The sequence below is a fragment of the Octopus sinensis genome, unplaced genomic scaffold, assembly GCF_006345805.1.
Source record: "Octopus sinensis unplaced genomic scaffold, ASM634580v1 Contig11644, whole genome shotgun sequence".
In the NCBI taxonomy this organism is placed as follows: domain Eukaryota; kingdom Metazoa; phylum Mollusca; class Cephalopoda; order Octopoda; family Octopodidae; genus Octopus; species Octopus sinensis.
The window spans coordinates 40,001-57,500 of NW_021832421.1; the positions used below are offsets into that span (position 1 = coordinate 40,001).

General features: G+C 38.9%; 1 protein-coding gene across 3 annotated transcripts in view; it reads left to right on the forward strand.

Moving 5' to 3' along the window:
- The window catches only part of LOC115229031 (phosphopantothenoylcysteine decarboxylase), a 25,618-nt gene that overhangs the window by 6,752 nt on the left and 1,366 nt on the right, over nucleotides 1–17,500 (forward strand). Inside the window, exons 3-5 of one of the 3 annotated variants that reach the window (XM_029799459.2) lie at nucleotides 9,944–10,068; nucleotides 12,969–13,064; nucleotides 14,560–14,685. In XM_029799459.2, coding sequence (XP_029655319.1) covers nucleotides 9,970–10,068; nucleotides 12,969–13,064; nucleotides 14,560–14,685 — 321 coding nt within the window. In that variant the 5' untranslated portion in view covers nucleotides 9,944–9,969. Of the gene's footprint in view, nucleotides 1–9,896; nucleotides 10,069–10,610; nucleotides 11,026–12,968; nucleotides 13,065–14,559; nucleotides 14,686–17,500 lie in introns of those variants that run through there. The other 2 variants (XM_029799460.2, XM_036499077.1) reach the window with 2 other exon arrangements.

The following is a 17,500-nucleotide window of genomic DNA, read 5'->3' on the forward strand; positions in this document are numbered from 1 at the left end:
CCAAAAAAAAAATACAAAATGAATAGTGAAGTTTACCATTGCAATTATTTACATTATTTACATTTGACGGATATTTGTCCTCATCTTGTTTGTTGTTAACACAACGTTTCAGCTGATATACCCTCCAGCCTTCATTAGGTGTCTTAGGGAAATTTCGAACCTGGGTTCTCATTCCTAAGGTATTTTTCAATATTATTATTATTCAGGTCACTGCCTGGAATTGAACTGGGAATCTTGGGGTTAGTAGCCCGCGCTTTTAACCACTACGTCATATGTAAATAATGTACATAATTCCTCATCTCTTAAATATAGAACTGTTTTACTATTGTCAGGTTTGAACTCAGAAATAAACAGCAAGGCACTTTTGTCTGATGCCCTACAAATTCTGAGAGTCCGTTACTCTCAATTGTGAACACTTGAATCACTATTAATGAGACTTTGGTTGCTTTGATGCCAGAAGGTGGACTTCTGGCAGCGAGCACCTTGAGTGGGAATACTTGTTGGAGGAAGTCAGTTGCTTTCATTTATTTATTTAGGTCAAAAGTGATTCTTAGAAATTAGTTCTTCCTTTGTACATCAACTTCAGGGGAAATGGATTGAATGGTGTACACCAACAATTTCTTAATTATTTTAAATTGATCAAGGTACTTACACTCTGCCGAGTGTGAGTGTAATGCCGGTACTCACACTCGGCAGAGTGTAAGTACCTTGAGAGAAAAGCTGGACCTAAGAAGCATCAGTTGTGGTGTGCAAGAGAGACGTTTGCGCTGGTATGGTCATGTGGCGAGAATGGATGAAGATAGTTGTGTGAAAAAGTGCCACACCCTAGCGGTTGAGGGAACCTGTGGAAGAGGCAGACCCAGGAAAACCTGGGACGAGGTGGTGAAGCACGACCTTCGAACTTTAGGTCTCACTGAGGAAATGACTAGAGACCGAGACCTCTGGAAGTGTGCTGTGCGCGAGAAGACCCGGCAGGACAAGTGAGTCCACAACCCGTGGCCTTCTACATGGGATGGAGCCAGCCTACGTATGCATACCTTCCCTTCTTGGGACACAAAACTCTACTTGTGAAGACGTGTTGAGGCAAGTGAGGATCAGAATCGAAATCGATCAATGGAAATTGCGGATGTGCTACCAGTGCCGGTGGCATGTCGAAACTCTGCTTGTGAAGACCCATTGAGGCAAGTGAGGATCAGAATCGAAATCGATCAATGGAAATTGCAGATGTGTTACCAGTGCCGGTGGCATGTAAGAGAACTTTCCGTTTCGCGACCGTTGCCAGCACCGCCCCGTTTCGTGTCCGTTGCCAGCCTCACCTGGCCCTCGTGCCGGTGGCACATAAAAAGCACCATCCGTTCGTGGCCGTTTGCCAGCTCTTTCTGGCACCAGTGCGGGTGGCACGTAAAAAGCACCCACTACACTCATGGAGTGGTTGGCGTTAGGAAGGGCATCCAGCCGTAGAAACACTGCCAGATTTGACTGGGCCTGATGAAGCCTTCTGGCTTCACAGACCCCAGTAGAACCGTCCAACCCATGCTAGCATGGAAAACGGACGCTAAATGATGATGATGATGATGATGATGATATGCACTTGAAACAGCCTTTGATTAAAGCATTGAGATGTTTACACATTTATAACAGAAGTATACAAACTTAGAACAATACTTGCTGCAATATTTTGCTTCAGAGGCATTTTTGATAAACTTTTGTGTTACAAAACACAGGATTTTGTTCAGAATGCCAGTGGATCACCAGACATGGTGGTTTGGTCTCCTCAGGGGTGAATAATCTGGATATTCCAAACCAACATAAAAAATGCTGTTCCAAAATAGAAATCGGTTAACAAAATATTTCCTGGTTTGTGCAGAAGTTGGTCAAGTTCAAATTAAATACACAAACTTGAAACCACCATGTAAGCATGAAATCCACTTAGAGAAGTTTCTCTGAAACAAAATATTCAGATAAATGCTGTTGCATGTTTGTATAAATATTATGAATGTACATACACACCTGTATCTTAATTAGCTAACTGAAATTTTTTCATTAATTAGTGAATTAAAACAGAAATCCATTGGCAATAGTTAAGAGACTTTTTAAGACAAAGAAGGATAATTTCAAACAATTAGGAATTACCATTTTTAGCACAGTGTGAAAGTATTATTTATCAAAGCAGATACAGTGCATACGTACTTAAGGTGCCTTGCAACAGGATTGAACCTGTAGCCACATGGTTGAGAAGCAAGCATTCTAACCACACAGCCTTCCCTGTTCATAACATTTATTTTATGTTTTATTATTCTATTTATTTAAATGGTAACAAGTTTACTTTACATAATGAGATCCCAAGTTTGATTTAAGGACAAAATATTCATTGAAAGCAAACAGGTGCTGGAATGGTTGTGTGGCAAGTAGCTTCCTTCCCAATCACATGGTTCTGGGTTCAGTCAAACTGTGTGGCACCTTGGGCAAGTGTCTTCTACTATAGCCTTGGGCCAACCAAAGCCTTTCGAGTAGATTTGGTCGATGGAAACTGAAAGAAGCCCATCATATATCTATATCTATATGTGTGTGTGTATGTGTGTTTGTGTTTGTCCCCTACCATCGCTTGACAACCAATGTTGGTGTGTTCATGTCCCCGTAACTTAGCAGTTCGGCAAAAGAGCACGATAGAATAAGTACTAGGCTTACAAAGAATAATTCCTGGGGGCAATTTTTTCGACTAAAGGCAGTGCTCCAGCATGGCCACAGTCAAATGATTGAAACAAATAAAAGAATAAAAGAAAAAGAAATGACTGAAAAAAGGGAAAAGAATTCAGAAAATAATTTTTTTTTAAATGTTGATGGGCCTTCATAATGCCTGTCCCCTCAATTACACATGGCACCTGAGGGGTGGAGTGCTGGAGTGGGTCCCCTTTAAATCAATCTCTGTTAATTTAGGGCCTTAAGGGACATAATATGATTAACCATTTAACATTTAAACCAGCCAAAGCATTCCACCTGTTTTATGTTCAAACTGGCCGGATCTGGCCTCTCACATCAACCCTACCATGCCGTTCCCAAACGGAACAGCCACCTCATCAAAATCTCAAAGCTACGAGATAATACAGGATTAATTCCAAACAATGCAATTAACAAAGCATTACTTTTGACAGTATAATGCTAAAGGGTAAAGGAAAGTGCCTTTAAGAAATAGCAGCCAAGTCTCTCTCAAATCATTCACATTCCACTATTAAGAAAAAAGAGGTGACACCCTGCTTGGAACAAAAAGACATGATGGATCACAGCTGGGATATTTATGTTCAGAAGTCAACTCGATCGGGGAGGAGGGTGACTTGGGGCTAAAAGATTGCTCTTTCAGATAATTTCCTTCTAATCTTTAAAAGACAAAAAAAAAAAAGATACACTGCATCTGAAAGGACGGGATGGTCATAGCCGGAACGTCTTTGACCAATCAGAGGTGATCTGGTGTTTCACTTTTTATAGATCAATGATGTTGATCTATAAAACATTCCTGATCAACTCTTATTGGTCAAAGGCGTTCCAGCTGTTACCATCTCGTCTTTTTAAAGGCATCGTGTATCTAGGACTAACGTACGTTCTTTTTGAGACAGTAGGGTATGATTTTGAGGGTGGTTTAGCTACTATTTAAAAACCCTTGAACAGGAATAGGTGACTATTTTAGAAAAACGAACCATAAGACAGGCCGCACTAATAAAAAAAAATTTGGAGTTAATTTTACGTTAGGCACCACATTTAGAAAGTGCTAGAACAACAGGTGCTCGATGCAACGTTTGTATGTATGTGCGTTTATTTAAATATGTGGACTCGGGCTTGGCCCAATGGTAACAACTTCATTTCACAATCATGAGACGTCAGGTTCGATCTAATGGCGTGGTAGTTAGGTGGAATGCTTTCTACCACGGGCTAGCTTCAATTCAACCCATGTGAGTGTATCTAAAGAGGCGGGAACTGTAACAAGTCTGTTACATGAGCTGCAAACTTGTAAATTCAAATAGTCATCTCTGACGCAGTGTCATGCTGTCTTCCGGATAAGGATGTGGGACGACGTCAGCAGCTGGACGTCAGTAGCTGGGTGCGTTGACTGGAAGCTGGGGCAACTGGAAGGGGCAGCTGTGAGGCGTGCGCAGGCAGCGGTCAATTGGGCCTTTCCAACGTGGGTTGTGCAGGTGACAAGACGTGTGCGGACGTTACTAAGGGCTTGGGCTAGCAGCTGCTATCGTTAGTGTTCGGGTCGGGGCTGTGTCGAAGGACTAGTTACCACTGGAGGGTCTCCGTCATGAGGAAGAGAAGGTAGGTGCCTTTATATTCAAATCGCACACCACACCACAAGCTATTTTGGCAGTTCTTAAACATTTACATTTCAACACGATTCGTCGCCATGATGTCTGCAAAAATTAGGATCGCCAGCAACGTTGTCAGACCTTTTAGTGGTGAAGGCGATGTAGTGGCCTGGATTCGCAAAATCAGGCTGGTGGCAAGACTGTAAGGTATAAGTGATGTGGTGAGTCTTATGGCGCTGTATTTAGAAGGGAGCGCCTTAACGCTATACCTAGAGATGGATGAAGAGGAACGGCTCAGCGAGGAGAACATAGAGTGACGCTTATGGGATGCCTACACGGAATGCAAATACACAGCTTTTGCTAAGCTAGGTGCAATCAGGTGGACGGGAGGCCAAGTGGATGACTATGCATCAGAAGTTAGAAGGTTAGCGACTCTGGCTGGGTTTGCGGGAGAAGGGCTGGAGAGAGCAGCCCAGCTGGCGTTTGTGAATGGGTTCCCCGACGATGTAGGGATTCACCTACAACGACTGCCTGGGATTAAAAAGATGCCGCTGAGCAAACTTGTGGCTCAGGCTCGCGTGTTGACGAGACACTCTGGATGGAAGGCGATAGCGATGGCGGTAACGGAGGCGCGTAAAGACGGACGACGCCCCGAGAAAGACGTACAGAAGCTTACCATGCAACGAGAGCGGCCGTTCTCAGGACAGTGTTTTAGATGCCAGGGACCGCACATGGCGCGGGACTGTACGCAGCCGGGGCCCGTTTGCTATCGATGCAGGCAGACAGGGCACATTGCCCTCGTGGCGTTTTTAGTGATTGCAGTGATAATGCAACCATTAGGAAGTTCTGTTCGCCTAACAAATGGAATAGTCTTCATGGAAAGCGATGGAGGATCCATAGCTTTACTTACACAAAATGATAGAGAGATAGAGAGGAGAAAAGGAGGAAGGTAAACAAATAGATAAGTGAAGATATATATATATATATATATATATACACACACACATACATATAAATTATATATACATACACACACACACACGCACATATATATATATCTGCAATATGACATATATATAGTAAAAGTCAGTGTACAATATAAATATATGACTAGAGACCGAGGCCTTTGGAAGTATGCTGTGCGTGAGAAGACCCGGCAGGACAAGTGAGACCATAACCCGTGGCCTCTACATGGGATTAGCCAGTCCACTTATGCATATCTTTCCTTCTTGGGACACAAAACTCTACTTGTGAAGACCTGTTGAGGCAAGTGAAAATCAAAATCAAAATCGATCAACATAAATGGAAATTGTAGCTGTGATACAATTGCTGGTGGAACATAAGAGAACCATCCGAACGTAGCCATTGCCAGCGCTGCCCCAACTGCTCTCCGTGCCGGTGGCATGTAAAAAGCACCATCCGATCATGACCGTTGCCAGCCTCACCTGGCCTCCGTACCAGTGGCACGTAAAAAGCACCATCCAATCATGGCCGTTTGCCAGCCTCGTCTGGCACCTGTGCCGGTGGCAGGTAAAAAGCACCTACTACACTCACGGAGTGGTTGGCGTTAGGAAGGGCATCCAGCCGTAGAAACATTGCCAGATCAGACCAGGCCTGGTGCAGCCTTCTGGCTTCCCAGTTGAACCGTCCAACCTATGCTAGCATGGAAAGCGGACGCTAAACGATGATGATGATGATATATAAAATTAGAAAAAACCCACCTTTTATCAATTCAAAATGAACAATTAAATTACACCATCTGGCTTTATTGAGAAAATGTATAGCTTGTAAGATATTTGTTGTTTTTTTCTTCAATTTCTGCAATTTCAACCAATCATTGACGTCTATTGAGGTGAAAACATTCTGTGCCGTATGAATATGTCCCTCGTTTAAGAAACAGATTGGGTTTATTTACATTTGTGAAGAAAAAAAGATACCCTCCACCCACCCCTAATCCTAACCCTAAAACAGATTGAAAAGCAATAGATCGAAACTAAGGTTATAATTATGGGTGACAATTTCATATGACACCGCTAGAAAAACTGCCGTTCAAACCGAAAGGATCCGAAAATTATATATAATAGAAATATTAATATTAAAATAACAATAAAATATCAATGATTAAGTAAATTGCAAAAAAAAAATATTAAAAACATATAATTTTATATATATATTATATTGTGTGAAATTTGATTTAGTATTTCTAAATTGAATGTTTTTTTTTCCCTGTAAGTTTGGATTTATATTCCCTCAAATAATAATAATTATTATATATATATACACACACACATACATATAAATTATATATACATACACACACACACACACGCACATATATATATATCTGCAATATGACATATATATAGTAAAAGTCAGTGTACAATATAAATATATGACTAGAGACCGAGGCCTTTGGAAGTATGCTGTGCGTGAGAAGACCCGGCAGGACAAGTGAGACCATAACCCGTGGCCTCTACATGGGATTAGCCAGTCCACTTATGCATATCTTTCCTTCTTGGGACACAAAACTCTACTTGTGAAGACCTGTTGAGGCAAGTGAAAATCAAAATCAAAATCGATCAACATAAATGGAAATTGTAGCTGTGATACAATTGCTGGTGGAACATAGAGAACCATCCGAACGTAGCCATTGCCAGCGCTGCCCCAACTGCTCTCCGTGCCGGTGGCATGTAAAAAGCACCATCCGATCATGACCGTTGCCAGCCTCACCTGGCCTCCGTACCAGTGGCACGTAAAAAGCACCATCCAATCATGGCCGTTTGCCAGCCTCGTCTGGCACCTGTGCCGGTGGCAGTAAAAAGCACCTACTACACTCACGGAGTGGTTGGCGTTAGGAAGGGCATCCAGCCGTAGAAACATTGCCAGATCAGACCAGGCCTGGTGCAGCCTTCTGGCTTCCCAGTTGAACCGTCCAACCTATGCTAGCATGGAAAGCGGACGCTAAACGATGATGATGATGATATATAAAATTAGAAAAAACCCACCTTTTATCAATTCAAAATGAACAATTAAATTACACCATCTGGCTTTATTGAGAAAATTGTATAGCTTGTAAGATATTTGTTGTTTTTTTTCTTCAATTTCTGCAATTTCAACCAATCATTGACGTCTATTGAGGTGAAAACATTCTGTGCCGTATGAATATGTCCCTCGTTTAAGAAACAGATTGGGTTTATTTACATTTGTGAAGAAAAAAAGATACCCTCCACCCACCCCTAATCCTAACCCTAAAACAGATTGAAAAGCAATAGATCGAAACTAAGGTTATAATTATGGGTGACAATTTCATATGACACCGCTAGAAAAACTGCCGTTCAAACCGAAAGGATCCGAAAATTATATATAATAGAAATATTAATATTAAAATAACAATAAAATATCAATGATTAAGTAAATTGCAAAAAAAAAATATTAAAAACATATAATTTTATATATATATTATATTGTGTGAAATTTGATTTAGTATTTCTAAATTGAATGTTTTTTTTTCCCTGTAAGTTTGGATTTATATTCCCTCAAATAATAATAATTATTATATATATATATATATATATATACAATATGTTACATTACTCGGTAGTCAAGATAAAACTCTGAGTTTCAGATGCCGAAGTGGAAATCCACAACACCATCTCTTCGGTTATCTGGCTATTTGAAAACGTTATGAAAAAATACCGTTAAAAATGAAGGGAAATTACTCTGTTATAACTCTGCTTTGCCTGCGTACTTATACATCGCTCGCATTTTTCGTCATAAAAATTATATAAAAATACATAAAAATATATAAAAATATATAAAAATATATAAAATCTTCTTGGGACATAACACAGAAAGCATGTTCTATCCGTTTTCTTTAGGGGACCAAAAACGTAACAGAAATTTAGTCACATGTGGGCATGATCCAAAAAGCTGTCCTTGTATTTAGACATTATGTAGGGTCTAAGCTGCTTTTCCAGATAAGCCATCTCTCCATGTCGCATAAACCGCACCTTCCGCTGCCGTTAGTATAGGGCTTACATCTGGCCAAAATCTTCCATTGTATGTTATAATCGACACCTTTATCTCTTAAAGACCAAATATGATTGGATAATTGTGTCGCTTTTCTTTTGTTCCAGTGCCTAAAGCTCAAAGTGTGGTTATTGAACCTGGCCTTGAAATTACCCTCTGTCAGGCCCACGTATTTCTTCGTCGAAACGGTGTCTTTAGTGGTTATAGAGTTTACGGTAGCTTCATATATGATGGTCTTGGACATGCAAGCTCCATTTAGCGGGCACAATTCTTTATTCCTGCATGAACAGCTGTTTTCTTCTTGTGTTTTTTGTATGTTATGATTGATTATGTTTTTAAAATTGGTAGTTGAACTAAAACTAATTTTTAAATTGTGTCTATTGAAGAGTTTCCTATAAGCATGGTTAACTGGAAAATGTCTATCTATCAGTGCTAGGAAATATTTACCTATATTGAAGGCCACCTCGGGTGAGTAAGGGGGCGTAAACCAGATGACCTTCCTATTTCTATTATTCCTTTTCCTTATTGTTGGGCTGGTGATAGGTGTATATTTTATTTTTTCGCTAAAACCACTATCTTTTAAAGCTTTATTATAAACTGGGGCAATGCTATTGAAGATGTCCTCATTAGATGAGAGGCTAGAAATCCTCTTACTAATATTTTTAACTAAATTTTTGAATACTATAGGGGGATGGCATGAACCTACATTAATATAACTTAGTCTATCATTGGGCTTCCTATAAGGCTTATAAATATTATTATTAAGATCTAAGGAAACGTCTAAGAAATTGACAACCGTCAGGTTAGTGTCTATAGTTATACTAAGTCCGAAGTGTTTCATTAACTGGATAATATCCTTCCTAAAACGATCTTGTGCTGGTCCATTTGTATTAGCTGTTAAGGCGAGGGCATCATCTTTGTAGATGGCGAAATGTACGTTAGGGAATGTCTTACTGAAGGTATCTAGGAGAAAGAGTCCAATTAGATCACAGATGCCTGCCCCATCATATGAACCCATGCTCACATCGAAAGCGCCCTCCGTGTCGGTGTTTTTTACCCACTTTGCATTCTCACTGAAAAGTAATGTCTTTCTAGCATGGAAGATTATATCCTTATCATTGGTACTAATTTCTATGAAGTCACTAGCGAAGATTAGGGCTTTATCTAGCAGTTCTTTAGAGATAGAGGCATTTTTATGATTTATTGATTTTTATGCCTCTATCTCTAAAGAACTGCTAGATAAAGCCCTAAAGTGTGGTTATTGAACCTGGCCTTGAAATTACCCTCTGTCATTTTTAACGGTATTTTTTCATAACGTTTTCAAATAGCCAGATAACCGAAGAGATGGTGTTGTGGATTTCCACTTCGGCATCTGAAACTCAGAGTTTTTTCTTGACTACCGAGTAATGTAACATATTGTATAGATAAATTTCCTCTATTTACATAATATTGAGGTCTCTTTCTTTCTTTTGTTATCTTACCGTTTTATCAATATATATATATATATATATATATATATATATATATATATATATATATATATATTATATATATATATATAGAGAGAGAGAGAGAGGAGAGAGAGAGAGAGAAATGTTAAGAGAAAAAGAGAGAGAGGGAAAGGGTGAAAGATTTGAAGATGGCGACCAGAAGCCGTGTGTTAATTGCTTGTACAGGCAGTGTAGCTGCAGTGAAGATTCCTCTTCTTATAAAACAACTACAACAAACTGACCCGACTGTAAGTTTTCTAAACAACTCTTCACACAAACTGTACCAGTTGCACACACACACACGTGCGTCTGTCAGTTATATATATATGTATATATATGTATGTGAGAGAATAACAATATTTTGTGATTTATTTTGCGGACACCTATCCAGATATATGTTTCAATATTAAATTCGTACTGCATGTACACATACATACATAACCGGCTACCTGTCTATCTATTTATATTAAGGGCATTACTACACGTAAATGCCTCACGCTATTAGGGACTCTTAAAGTCAAAACTACCTTAAATAAATCTGTTTTTTTTTAGGGTTGGCTTCAAAGGTTGCATTCCTCACTGTGTATTTACGTGTAGTAATGCCCTTAATATAAAGGAATGTATTTAAGGGAATAATTATAAATTTTTCCTTTATGAGACTTTCATGCTGACTACTTCATATAATTTTAGAAAGATTTTATCCTATTTTAAAGTTTACCTTTACGTATAAACAGAGTAAACTACCCGGTTCACGCATGCGTACTTTGGCACACACACATATTTAGTACAGTACAAATTACCTCCCTTGTTCCCGACTCCCGAGGAAGACGAGCGGAATGGCTTCTGTCCTTCACATTCCGTCCAAAATTGGCGAGATTGACTCCGTTAATGACCCATTTAAACTGTTGGACGGAGGTAAAGGATGTGTACCCCTCCCTTTCTTTGGTGTAACAAAGACGCTAACCGTAAACACCGGATGTGCGTATTCTTTACTTTCGCCAAATGTTGCATGTCGACGACATAAGCAAGGAAAAAATTGCGGAGGGTCGACGTTCCACTGAGGAAGGACTGGACAGAGTTGTTAGCGGATGGACCATTAAGATGTGGAGTGAGAAGAAGAGAGATGAATGAGGTTGGAATTTCTTGAGTGGAGGTGGTACAAGATGAACTTTGAGGAGCAGAGGCCGCGGGACTGGAGCTTGCTTGTGAGTGACAATATGTGGCCAAAGATGTCTGTGTGTACAACAGCTGAACTGTCCTTGAAATAGGGGGGGGGGGAGTACTTCGCCGTGGGTCTCATATAAGGCTTGTTAGGGAATTAATATTGTTGCAAAGAAATTTCAGTGCAATTTTGGAATAACCGTCACTACTTAGTAAAGAAGGAAAGCGCAAGGAATTGGGCTAGAAGTAAATATGCGATAATTGACTTGAACTCTGAAGGTAAAGAGTTAAAAGAAATGCCGGGATCGCCTAAAAGAGCCATAGTTGAGGTACATTGTGTCTGGGGTTCAGAGGTTTGCTGGATCAGGTCTGTTTAACACCAGCATTCCTTGGGCCCCGGGGGTTACCCTAGCGGGTTTTAGTCTATTGGAGACATTTGGACCAGATCTTACGCCTAAGGATAACTTTCACAAACCAGGCTCAGAGGCCCTGAGAAAGGTCATGAGGCGCAGTCGTTCTTCCTTTAATTAATTACTTAATAAAAATTAAACAAAAAAAAAAGAAAAAAACTCGAATGAAACACGGTTCTTTCTCTCAACCGGTGTTCAATTAATTGCAACCTCGTTATTTATTTGACCAACTTTATTAGGATATAATTATGTCCCTTGGATTAGTTTCGAAAGTTGTTTTTTTTGTGGCATAATTACAGTTTAGTGCCCCGCCGAATTTGTTTTCTCGAAATATTCTGTAAAATGCGTATCTTTATATGATATTTTGCAGATATAAGTTTTCCATTGCGTTAATAAATAAATAAAAAATGGAAAACGTTTTGGAAACATTTCCAGTCATTTCCTCCCTACATTCTCCACCTGTAATTTTCCTTCCCCCTTGCTTCTTCCCTTCCTATCTTTTGTGGTTGTTGGTGCATTCATTGATAACATCACAACCAGATTTCGTCACTTTTCCTGACCTCTGTAAGTTGAACCTGAGGCCTGTCCACTCTTTAATGGCCTGGTTGTTTTCATCGTCATCAATGTATCATGGGCAAGTTAGTTCAGTGGCTCCCATTCGTTTGCATCTACTTGAGACACCTTGACCTCAAATACTAGGCCGTTGACCACGGTCCCAGAGTATTTCGTCAACCGGTGCAGTGTTAACATTATCCCCTGATTTGGTTTGGCCCACCAGCTGAAGCGGAAGGTCTTGGGGTGTTGTACTAGGATCCATGAAGTGAGAGATTAGGAGTTGAATGAGGGCCAGTGATGCCTGTCCACCTGACCATTCCTGGCAAAGTGCAGCTGTCAGTCACCAAAGCAGCTGCCTCTATTCAGATCCCAAACCTTTTCTTTTTATATATATACATTTGAAACATTGCCGTTATGTTCTCTACGCTCTGAACAAACTGTTTCTTCAAAATATCATTCAAAAATATGCATTTTTAAGAGAGTTATGAGGAAACAAAGACAGAAATAGGGAGAATGATTTGATACTCCTCAAAAAAGTTAAATATTTCATTAAATGTTATCAACACAATCAGAATGTATGCATGGCTGTGTGGTAAATACGTCCTGGCATGGCTGACCAAAGACTTGTGGTTTGGTTGGTTATAGTAGAAGCCCCTCAGCACACAGTTTCTGTTTAACTTTTGGTGCCATATAATATGTGTCTGTGAACTGCTGCTGTGTGTAAGTGTTTCTTAGTCCTCGCATCATGTGATGGTTGTGTGTGAGAGTCACCATAGTACAAGCTGTGTCCTCCATTTCTATGTCTGGCCATTGAGAAATGTTATACTTGGAAACAAGAATGGCGCTTGGCAACAAGAAGAGTTTATCTGGTTGTAGAAAAATCCACGTCAAATTTCGTCTGAGCCATTCAAGCATGGGAAAGTGAATATTAAATGAGAATGGTGATGATGATTATATGTTAGTCCAGGATGATTGCCCTCTCTTCACCCTTGAATGATAAAAGTATTTGTTCTCTTTTGTAGTTTGAAATTCAACTTGTTGTCACAAAGAATTCCTTGTTTTTCTTTGATACTAATGCTGTACAGGTGAATATTTACCAAGATGAGGATGAATGGAAAGTGAGTTTGTCTTTTATTATATCTCTCTCTCTCTCTACCAAAAACTCTCTCTCCATTTGTCTTCCTTTTCTCTCTATCCATATATAGTACATCTCTCTTCATTTGTCTCTCTACCAAAATATTTACCTGGTTCCACATCTCTTGTAATATTTCTCCTTCACTGGTTTTCCATCAATACGTCTCCCCCCTCTCTCTCACTATATCTCCTTTTTTTCTCCCTATCTCTTTATCAAAATGTCTTTGTGTCTTCATACTCTTGCTGGTGCCGTGAATAAAGCACCCAGTCCACACTCTGTAAAGTGGTTGGCATTAGGAAGGGCATCCAGCCATAGAAACCAAGCCATAACGGACAAGTGGAGCTTGGTGCAGCTCTCAGGCTTGCCAGCTCCTGTTAAGCCATCTAACCTATGCCAGCATGGATAACAGGACGTCAAATGATGATGATGACGACCGTGTGTGTATGTATGTATATATGTATGTATATGGATCTTTCCTTTTCCTATGTTTCTGATGAAGAGCTCTGCTCGAAACGTTAAATCCTTTCTTTCCTTTCCTGAGCGTCCAATAACACTATACTTGTTCCACATCCTCACGTTGTTGTGTTTTCATTATTATATATATATATACTTTATTTAAAGCAGCAGAAAATTCAACAAAACCTGTTACTCTGAGTTTCCCGTTGCCGTTCATCGGACAGTTTTTGCTAGAATATATATATATATATATATATTATATATATATATATATTATATATATATATATATATATATATATATATATATATATATATAATATATATATATATTATATATATATATATATATATTATATATATATATATATATATTATATATATATATATATAATATATATATATATAATATATATATATATATATATTATATATATATATATAAAAATTAATAGATAAAGAAAACATATGCATATATATATGTACGTACCTACCTCTACATGTATATATACATGCATATATTGGTACAGGACACCAAAAAAACGTCGAACACAATGAGAAATGAAAACGTAAACACAAAACCAAGGAAATGGACATTTTTATTAAACAACGAAAAAATAGAGTACAAGACATACAACACAAGGAAAATTCCCCTTCTTCAGTCGCCTTTGTTTCATCTACTCCGCATTTCGAAGGTCAAGGCGATACATGACTTTAACAAAATATTCCTTCCCGCGAAAACCAAATTAAATAAAATTTGAGATTTTTTTGCGGAGGGGTAAAAATGGTAACAAAAACAGGACAGTAACGACAGTACAAAATATAAACAGTAAAAGACAGGACAAGGAGAATAACAGTAACACAGACAAGAAGGGCTGTGCACACATCCATTTCTAAGTAAGATTGTTCTTAATATATATATATCAAATGAAACACACACACACACACATATATAATATATATGTTCAACCAGTTCATCTCTCTGATGTCTCATCAAAGTGTTTTTTACCAATTTTATTCCAGTGGAACAATATTGGTGACCCTATCTTACACATCGAACTACGGCGCTGGGCTGATATTATGGTCATTTGTCCTCTCGATGCCAATACTCTGGCCAAAATAGCCAATGGTCTTTGTGATAACCTGCTGGTAAGTTAAACAAATCTAGTAGTAGTTGTTGTTGTCAAGTTCTAATTGAAGACTGCTCCAGTAGGTCTCTGCTCATATATCTACACATGTATGTCTATGCTTTTATTTGCAGAGGTTCTTGGTCACCTATGTATACAAGTCAATCGTTTTCTTGCCATCTCAAATGTTTATCTCTGGGAAAGGTCACTGACTTGAATTGGTGTAAATGTTGTTGCAGAAATTGTTGATGCTAGTCTTCAGCCATTTTGAATTTTAATGAAAGAAATTGATTGGTATTACTGTGAGGTGGGCTGCGATTAGTTGAGGAAGGTCACACGACATTGTGGTTTGATGTTGGTATATCAGCGACAACAGTTAGCTGGAAAATACTTCATGACGAACAGGAAATTTACCATGTGGTGGACAGGAAATTGCTTGGTTTGTTGGAGGGAAAGTAAGAAGGGGCAGGATCTGCAAGTATATAGTTGTATATATGGGTGTGTGGATGCTCTCATGGTTTTGCATGCATGTCTATTGATGCGAGCATGCGCATCTGTACATGGGCACGTACATATATGAACGAACATGCACACATGTATGCACATGCTTTGTCATTGATATGTATATGTGCATTCACATGCATATGTGTACTTGTGTGCATGCATGCATGAGTGCACATGCACATAACAAGCATTGGGGATTGGTAAGCAGGCTGATCAACCCCTCTAAAAGGAAGCCTAATGAGGAAATGGTATACATCTACAAGAACTTTAACCATCTTCACCACTGTAATTAAACATGGTTTCAGGCATTAGCAAACAACTATCTAATGTCACCCAATAGAAAGATCTTTAACAGCCCCCCCCCCCCCCCACCGATGCTTTGAGTAGGAGTGGGTTTACTGAGAAGCTCGCATATGTGGACAACTCCCAAACACCCTCTTCTCATCCCAAAAGGATTAGGAAATGGAAAACGATATGGTATAACCCTCCTTTCAACCTAGAAGTTTCCAATAATGTAGCTAGGGGCTTCTTGTCATTAATTAAGAAACATTTCCCCAAAGGTCTCAAGTATTATACAATTTATCTTATTGCTGTCACCAGAAGTATGCCCTTCTGGCAAATTTCAGGACTGCCAATTACCAATTCCTATGCTTGTTATGCACATGTACACTAATGCATGCATATATGCACAAGTACGCATGCGCATGTACTCTAATATGCATATGTACATGCATGCATATATACATATGTACATATAAAGGAATATGCATGTGTGTGTGCATACATGTGTATGCACGTGTGTGTGTGAGTGCACATGCATGTTTGTTCATCATATATGTGTGTGTGGACGTGTACATGTGTGCCTATGTACAGATGTGCGCACTTGCATCAGTACGGACATGCACACAAAACCATATGAACGTGTCCACACACCCACATATACAACTATATACTTGCACATCCCGCCCCTTCCTACTTTCCCTCCAAGGACCTGACTGATTTCCTGTCCACCATGCTGTATTTCCCAACTAACTGTTGTCGCTCATATACCAATATACCAACAACAAACCACAACACTGCATGGCCTTCCTTGACCAATTGCAGCCCATCTTACAGTAATAACAATCAACTTCTTTCATTCAAATTCAAAATGGCTGAAGACTAGCAACACTCTTGAAACTCGGAGTACCAATGAATTTGAATCAAACTGTTTTGATCCATACATGTAACTCCCAATAAATTTGCCGAGTGCCCTTCTTTTGTATGTATATATACAGGGTGCATAAGATATTTGAGGACAGATTTATGTTTATAAAATAAACAGATATATAATAACAGGTAATAACTTTATTTATAATATTATTCAATAAAGCCACCTTCAGCTTCAACAACTGCTTCTATATGAGATCTAAATCATTTACATGCTTGAATGAAGTTGTCCTGGTTCATTTTGGACATTACTCTGACTATGGCAGTTTTCAAAGAATCTTTGGTGTAATGGGCATGTCCACTAACCTCTCTCTCAACAATGCTCCACATGTAATATTCCAATGGATTAAGATCTAGGGAATTAGGAGGCCAAATGTTAGGGGTTATGTGATCGCGAATATTTTCAGCCATCCATTCCTGTGTTACTAGAGCCATGTGTGATAGTGCAGAGTCTTACTGAAACACATATGGCTTACCATTGCATACACTGTCTATCCAGGGCTTAACAATTGTTTCCAGGGCCTCAATGTATGCAGCAGAGTTAACTCTAGGGCTTTGTGGAAAGAAGTAAGGAGGCATCACATGTCCTTCATTGCTGATAACCCCTAAAACCATAACAGTTGCAGGAAAGTTTGTATGCATAACACTTGGAACTTCAGAAGGGTCTGCACATAACCATCTGTCATTTCTTCTGTTAACTTTTTGATCTTGGTTAAAGTTTTTCTCGTTTGAGAAAAACCAAATCAAATCTTCTTTTGCTTTTTCTGACAAATTGACCTTTCTTCATCATATAAAATTTATATCTGATGTCTTCGTGTACAACATTTCTGACTGTTCCTTCAGACACATGGAAATCTTTTGTAATTGACCTCATGGACTTTCTGGGATTGTAATCAATGGTCTGTTGAACTTGTTGGATAAATTCAGGTATTCTGATGATTTCAGAACGTTTAGAATCATTTTTATGCTTTGAAATTGGTGATACGTTTCCATCTTCAGTTTCTAGTTCCTTACAAACTTTGTAGAAGAAAGATATCTATCTATCTATCTATCTATATATATATATATTATACACACTGTATTCCAGTTTGTGATATTGATTCAGGTACCATCTGTATTTTACA